The sequence below is a fragment of the Cyprinodon variegatus genome, unplaced genomic scaffold, assembly GCF_000732505.1.
Source record: "Cyprinodon variegatus isolate N-32 unplaced genomic scaffold, C_variegatus-1.0 Scaffold1182, whole genome shotgun sequence".
In the NCBI taxonomy this organism is placed as follows: domain Eukaryota; kingdom Metazoa; phylum Chordata; class Actinopteri; order Cyprinodontiformes; family Cyprinodontidae; genus Cyprinodon; species Cyprinodon variegatus.
In genome coordinates, this window is record NW_015151635.1 from 130,168 (window position 1) to 138,512 (window position 8,345).

General features: G+C 37.9%; 1 protein-coding gene across 1 annotated transcript in view; it reads right to left on the bottom strand.

Moving 5' to 3' along the window:
- The window catches only part of LOC107101985 (gastrula zinc finger protein 5-1-like), a 6,929-nt gene extending 6,252 nt beyond the window's left edge, over positions 1-677 (bottom strand). Inside the window, exon 1 of the mRNA XM_015401094.1 lies at positions 322-677. Coding sequence (XP_015256580.1) covers positions 322-658 — 337 coding nt within the window. The 5' untranslated portion in view covers positions 659-677. The remainder of the gene's footprint in view (positions 1-321) is intronic.
- Between the last annotated feature and the right edge of the window lie 7,668 nt (positions 678-8,345).

Genomic DNA, 8,345 nt, shown 5'->3' on the forward strand with positions numbered 1-8,345 from the left:
TTAAAAACCTAAACTTTTTTTTTGTTTATATAACAACATTAAACTAAAATAGGAGCAAACATTTAGCTTATAGCACCTTTATGCTCTCTCTTTGCCACTGACAGGCATAGTTTTACCCCCAATAAAGGATATTTCTATTCTTTTTTTATCCTAATATAGTCTCTCTCGTTGGACGAATTAAACGACAGAAAGTAACAATCGTTTCAGAGCGTTAATTTCTAAGTTTACAGCTAAGGGGATCTTGTTTATCAGTTAAAAGTGTGAATTGAAGCTGTTTTAAACGCAGTTCGGTGCGCTGTGTGTCCACTTCCGGTTCCTCACCTCTCCACGGTTCCTGGGTCTGCACCTGCTTCTCGGCTGTAGCTCGTCTCGCAGCAGCTTCCTGCGCTTTCTGGAGCTCAGCATCCATCCTCTTCAGGCTGCTCCGCAGCTCTTGGATCTCACTGTCCCTCCTGCTCACCTCCAGCCGCAGAGCCACGCTGCCCTCCTCCAATAGCATCGATATTTCAGCCGCAGCAGCTTTGGCCAGAGCGTCCATGATGGCGGCCACCTGCGCACTGAAAGCTGAGGGGAAAGACATCCCGCTGGGGGAGTTAAAACACTCAACAGAAGTCAAGTTTTTGGTTTCCCGAGGAGATGGGAGGATGGAAGTCAGCATCCCACCAGTCTTATTTTGGTTTGCTTCCGGTCAATTCCAGGCGGAAGTGAGGTAGACCTTAATGACCGTAAAACCTCTAATAAACACGAAACTCCACATTTCACTGCTGACTTTGAATCAGCCTGCATCTCCTGATTAGTTCCATGGAAATAAAATAAAAATGTTATTCATAAATCTCAACCTGAAACACAACTTAAACCAGATGTTTACCTTCTCTTTCCTTTTTTTTTTTTTTAAGACAAATGGATTGGATAAAATTGTTTTTAATTAAATTAAATTCAAACATACGTTATTTATCCCTCATTAAAGATACTATGTACATGTATCCATGTAGGTTCTCCATAATTATCGGCATATATATGAATAATTATTTAAAAAAATAATATCCAGAGATTGCTAGAGGAGTTCTCAGAACAGAAACACCCTTCTTTATTTTCCATCCGTCCATTTTCTGTCACCCTTATCCCTGCTGGGGTTGTGAGGAGTGCTGGTGCCTATTGCCAGCTGTAAATGGGAAAAAGGCGGGGTCCACCCTGGACAAGTCGCCAATCTGTTGCCAGGCAACACAGAGACAAACAACCATTCTTGCAAACACTCATACCTAAGGATGCCATTTAACCTAACAATCAGGTTTTTGGGCTGTGGGAGGAAGCCGGAGTATCCGGAGAGAACCCACGCATTGCACAGGGAGTACATGCAAACACAATGTGGAACGACCCCGGGCTGGGAATTAAACCCAGAACCTTCTTGCTGCAAGGCAGCAGTTATTGTTTTAGTACACTTCACAGGCATACCTTTCTGAAGGACATGTCCCCATCAATAATCTCCGCTTTTTTCCCCCCTTTCCACTCATTTACTTTAGCCAAAGGTAACAGAGGTTGGGTTCAGCTAACTGTATTCAGAGAATTTTCAGAGTCAGTGTTTTTCTTCCTCTGTTTCGCTTCTCCTGTCTCGGTGAAACATCACTGGATCTGTCACTTTGAGGCAACTGATTTCACTGCATAGTAGCCATGTGGTTGGNAATTCTGACTTTAATCTCAGAATTCTGCCTTTAAGACCCCACGTTTTTACGTTCCTGAGGGGCACTTTCTGACTTTAATCTGACAGCTAACAAACATGTTAGCATCAAGCTGTAGCCATGTCTATTTTAAAGATTAGCCCTCTGGTTTTAATCACCTTCTGCTCGTCCATTAATGAAATAGCATCACCAGGGACCCCTCGAGCACGTAAAAACTCACCTAATTCCATCATTTTCCACTAATGTGTTACGGGCCCTCCCAAACAACTCACATCTTTGTCAGTGAAGCTGAGAGCTCCCACATTTCTTGCTTCATGGTGCCCATCTACATTAAGATCCACAGTTCTGAAATTAAAGTCAGAATTCTGAGAAAAGCGAGAATTCTGAGATTACAGTCAGAATTCTGAGGAAAAAAAACGTCAAAATTCTAAGAAAAAAAAGTCAGAATTCAGAGAAAAAAAACAGTGGCCCTAATTCTCTTCCCCCACACCTATGAAACTGGGTGAATGCATTTCATCTCTACCATTTTTGAAAGAAGAAAAATAAAAATACAAACACAAAGCATTCAAAATAAGGACAAAAATACCACAGTCTGGAAATCAAGTTCATCAAGAGGCTTACTTTAAAAAAAAAAAAAAAAAAAAAACATGTCATCATGGGACCTCCAGCAGAATAGTGTTTGTAATAACATGTGTTATTACCAACAATGTCTGACTGCAAAAGGATGATCATTAGGATTGATGTTTTCTGGACAGAGGAGTCTAAAATGTAACCCATTCTATCTGGAACACAGCATTTGACGAGGAATCACGATTTAGTGATGCTTTGCAGCAACAGTATAGATCCAGGTGACCACATCATGGATTCCACTCTATGCATGAAGAAATCCCACAAATATCTCATAAAAATTTGAGGAATGCGGCAAATTTTATCACGTAGATGTCAAAGATTGTCAGCTGGCTTCAAGTATCACTGAAGTTTTTTCAGACGTAAGAAAACCAAAATATTTGCTATTTTCCTTACCCAGAATACATGTTTGAATCAGTCTTTATTTTTTCCTAATTAAATGTTTGTATCTTCCTAATATTACATGACTGTATTGATTATATTAACCCTTTATAGCAGGGGTCTTCAACGTTTTCCAGGCCAAGGACCCCAAAAATGGAGTGGGAACCCCCTGATTATATATATTGTATGAAATTGTGTTCTATCAATCTGGTCCTATAGTCACTATATTACAGATGGAGTAATGTAACCAAAGTAATTTCTCTCTGGGATTATTAAAGTATTTCTGATTGTGATTCCTGGTTGATGGGACAGGTGTTGTGAATGAAACGGTGCCCAGCTTCAAAGAGTTCCTGTGTGTCGCTGAATGTGTGCATTGATGACTGAAAGACATCTTCTGCCTCCATTTATCTGTTTACTACAGTGATTTGAATTCATGTTAATGTGGATTTAAAGACATTTCAATTAGTGGAAAAAATTGCAGGGAGGAATATAAAGAACTAATCAACCAAAGCTTTTGCGACCCCTATGCAGTACCTCCATGGACCCCCTATGGGTCATGGACCCCCTGTTGAAGACCTCCGCTTTAAAGGGCAAGTTAGCATTTTTGATCACTTGCCTACCCCTTATAAATAGAGTCCCCCCCCCTCCCATAGTGAAGTCTAGAAGCACAAGATCTATATTCAGCCATTCAGTAAACTGCTACATGGCTGTACATCTTATTTTGGGATTTGATCAATTAGATGAGCCCTCGAATGATATGTACAGTACATTAAGTTGAAAAAAAAAAAAGTTAACAAGTCAAGAAAAAAAGGCAAAAAGCTAATTGAAAAGTTAAAAAGTAAAGTTAAAAAGTTAATAAGCCTAGTTAATGATTATATTTAGCTTTATAAACAAAAACAATTTAAGTGCCAGTATCAGCATTAATGCCTATAAGGTTATGTTGCACACTGCTCTATTTGCACTACCTTGTATATTTTACTTTTTATACTTTTTATCCATATTTTTATCCTAAGTGTATATATTAGTCTATTTTTTGCATGCCTTATACCCACAGTGTTTTTAGAGATTTTTATAATTTTATTTACCTATTATATATTATATGTTTCATGTTGCACGATTGTACCATAAAAAATTCCTAGTTTGTGAACTCCTTCACTAACAATGGCAATAAACCTGATTCTGATTCTGATGTTGTACCAAAAAAAAAAAAAATGTGTCTTTTGTTCCCAGAGTGTTTTTCATGAATTTCTTATAGAAGCACTTTTGTTATTTTTTTTATTATTATTTTTTTTTTATTGATCATTCGTAATATATTCAGGCAAGTTGGTGTTTCTTGTTATTACATTGACATTAATTGTTGCCATCAAAATATCCATATATTTTTTTTATGTTACCATAGTAATAAGGTCTTGGATTCCAATAACACTATTAGCTTGATATTTTACTGAGTGCACTATAAAGGGTTAAAAACCTAAACTATTTTTTGTTTATATAACGACATTAAACTAAAATAGGAGCAAACATTTAGCTTATAGCACCTTTATGCTCTCTCTTTGCCACTGACAGGCATAGTTTTACCCCCAATAAAGGATNAATTTCTCTCTGGGATTATTAAAGTATTTCTGATTGTGATTCCTGGTTGATGGGACAGGTGTTGTGAATGAAACGGTGCCCAGCTTCAAAGAGTTCCTGTGTGTCGCTGAATGTGTGCATTGATGACTGAAAGACATCTTCTGCCTCCATTTATCTGTTTACTACAGTGATTTGAATTCATGTTAATGTGGATTTAAAGACATTTCAATTAGTGGAAAAAATTGCAGGGAGGAATATAAAGAACTAATCAACCAAAGCTTTTGCGACCCCTATGCAGTACCTCCATGGACCCCCTATGGGTCATGGACCCCCTGTTGAAGACCTCCGCTTTAAAGGGCAAGTTAGCATTTTTGATCACTTGCCTACCCCTTATAAATAGAGTCCCCCCCCCTCCCATAGTGAAGTCTAGAAGCACAAGATCTATATTCAGCCATTCAGTAAACTGCTACATGGCTGTACATCTTATTTTGGGATTTGATCAATTAGATGAGCCCTCGAATGATATGTACAGTACATTAAGTTGAAAAAAAAAAAAGTTAACAAGTCAAGAAAAAAAGGCAAAAAGCTAATTGAAAAGTTAAAAAGTAAAGTTAAAAAGTTAATAAGCCTAGTTAATGATTATATTTAGCTTTATAAACAAAAACAATTTAAGTGCCAGTATCAGCATTAATGCCTATAAGGTTATGTTGCACACTGCTCTATTTGCACTACCTTGTATATTTTACTTTTTATACTTTTTATCCATATTTTTATCCTAAGTGTATATATTAGTCTATTTTTTGCATGCCTTATACCCACAGTGTTTTTAGAGATTTTTATAATTTTATTTACCTATTATATATTATATGTTTCATGTTGCACGATTGTACCATAAAAAATTCCTAGTTTGTGAACTCCTTCACTAACAATGGCAATAAACCTGATTCTGATTCTGATGTTGTACCAAAAAAAAAAAAAATGTGTCTTTTGTTCCCAGAGTGTTTTTCATGAATTTCTTATAGAAGCACTTTTGTTATTTTTTTTATTATTATTTTTTTTTTATTGATCATTCGTAATATATTCAGGCAAGTTGGTGTTTCTTGTTATTACATTGACATTAATTGTTGCCATCAAAATATCCATATATTTTTTTTATGTTACCATAGTAATAAGGTCTTGGATTCCAATAACACTATTAGCTTGATATTTTACTGAGTGCACTATAAAGGGTTAAAAACCTAAACTATTTTTTGTTTATATAACGACATTAAACTAAAATAGGAGCAAACATTTAGCTTATAGCACCTTTATGCTCTCTCTTTGCCACTGACAGGCATAGTTTTACCCCCAATAAAGGATATTTCTATTCTTTTTTTATCCTAATATAGTCTCTCTCGTTGGACGAATTAAACGACAGAAAGTAACAATCGTTTCAGAGCGTTAATTTCTAAGTTTACAGCTAAGGGGATCTTGTTTATCAGTTAAAAGTGTGAATTGAAGCTGTTTTAAACGCAGTTCGGTGCGCTGTGTGTCCACTTCCGGTTCCTCACCTCTCCACGGTTCCTGGGTCTGCACCTGCTTCTCGGCTGTAGCTCGTCTCGCAGCAGCTTCCTGCGCTTTCTGGAGCTCAGCATCCATCCTCTTCAGGCTGCTCCGCAGCTCTTGGATCTCACTGTCCCTCCTGCTCACCTCCAGCCGCAGAGCCACGCTGCCCTCCTCCAATAGCATCGATATTTCAGCCGCAGCAGCTTTGGCCAGAGCGTCCATGATGGCGGCCACCTGCGCACTGAAAGCTGAGGGGAAAGACATCCCGCTGGGGGAGTTAAAACACTCAACAGAAGTCAAGTTTTTGGTTTCCCGAGGAGATGGGAGGATGGAAGTCAGCATCCCACCAGTCTTATTTTGGTTTGCTTCCGGTCAATTCCAGGCGGAAGTGAGGTAGACCTTAATGACCGTAAAACCTCTAATAAACACGAAACTCCACATTTCACTGCTGACTTTGAATCAGCCTGCATCTCCTGATTAGTTCCATGGAAATAAAATAAAAATGTTATTCATAAATCTCAACCTGAAACACAACTTAAACCAGATGTTTACCTTCTCTTTCCTTTTTTTTTTTTTTAAGACAAATGGATTGGATAAAATTGTTTTTAATTAAATTAAATTCAAACATACGTTATTTATCCCTCATTAAAGATACTATGTACATGTATCCATGTAGGTTCTCCATAATTATCGGCATATATATGAATAATTATTTAAAAAAATAATATCCAGAGATTGCTAGAGGAGTTCTCAGAACAGAAACACCCTTCTTTATTTTCCATCCGTCCATTTTCTGTCACCCTTATCCCTGCTGGGGTTGTGAGGAGTGCTGGTGCCTATTGCCAGCTGTAAATGGGAAAAAGGCGGGGTCCACCCTGGACAAGTCGCCAATCTGTTGCCAGGCAACACAGAGACAAACAACCATTCTTGCAAACACTCATACCTAAGGATGCCATTTAACCTAACAATCAGGTTTTTGGGCTGTGGGAGGAAGCCGGAGTATCCGGAGAGAACCCACGCATTGCACAGGGAGTACATGCAAACACAATGCGGAAAGACCCCGTGCTGGGAATTAAACCCAGAACCTTCTTGCTGCAAGGCAGCAGTTATTGTTTTAGTATACTTCACAGGCATACCTTTCTGAAGGACATGTCCCTATCAATAATCTCCGCTTTTTTCCCCCCTTTCCACTCATTTACTTTAGCCAAGGGTAACAGAGGTTGGGTTCAGCTAACTGTATTCAGAGCATTTTCAGTGTTTGTTGTCAGTGTTTTTCTTCCTCTGTTTCGCTTCTCCTGTCTCGGTGAAACATCACTGGATCTGTCACTTTGAGGCAACTGATTTCACTGCATAGTAGCCATGTGGTTGGNTCTTCCTCTGTTTCGCTTCTCCTGTCTCGGTGAAACATCACTGGATCTGTCACTTTGAGGCAACTGATTTCACTGCATAGTAGCCATGTGGTTGGTGGAGAGACACACAGCAGCACTTAGTGAATATTAACCAGCAGCTACTTTGATGTTTAAGTAAAAGTTAGGAGACGGGTTTGTTAAAAAAATGAGAGATGCCACCGAAAAATCTGTTCGTTAGACATTCTGTGCTGTTTCAGTTAAAAATGGCAACAGATTATAAGTTTATACAAGTTAGTATTATATTGCAAGAAGCTTGAGAAAACATAGTTTAAATTTTGTGTTGTTCTTTATTAAAAAAAGGTTGGCTTCTCAGAGGACCATGACTCCCAGTTACAGCTTAAAATGAACATGTTTTCCTATTGTTCAGACAGAATCAGACTACAGAGCTTCTGCACATCTTGAAATATTTTTCTGGCATCATTATATTAGTAAAGAGGTTCATAAATCTTTTTAAACAGAGCACAGAGAGAAGTAGGGAGAGCTGCACATTTAAAGGTTTAAAAAACAGATTTACTGGGACATGCAAAATATATCTCCAAATTTACCAGAAAGTTTACAAGAAAAAATATGCTATGCTATATTTAAAATGCAGCATATCCATATTTTTCTGGACGGATGGAATTGAAATTGTACTTCTAGGGATGAAGGATATATCGATTTTGGCATCGGAATCGGCTGTTATCCGTTATTTATTTTTTTATACATTAATGTTTTTGGGCCCTATATATGTAACACACTAAAAGGCATCTCTCTAATGATCTATAAATATAAATATCTGTTTATTATGGTTATCTTGTGTCCTCAACAATAGGAAAGCATTCAATAAATATATGTCTGAGCTCATTTTTTGAAAATACGAAAACCCTATTTAAAGTGTTCGGATGGAGTAACTGTAGGTCCATCACCCCCCACCCTTAGAGTGTCCCCACCAACTTTCATTACAAAGATACACCCTTGGTACACTTCAACAAACTACTCAGTTTGCTGGAGTTTTCTGCTACATAAAGCTTTTCATCTCTCCCCACATTTCGATGGCACAGGAATTGCAGCTACAGAATATGGTGGTGGCCACTTTAAATATTAAAATGTGGTCTCCTTAAGCCACTTGAAGACATGATTAAGGTCATTGGCCATT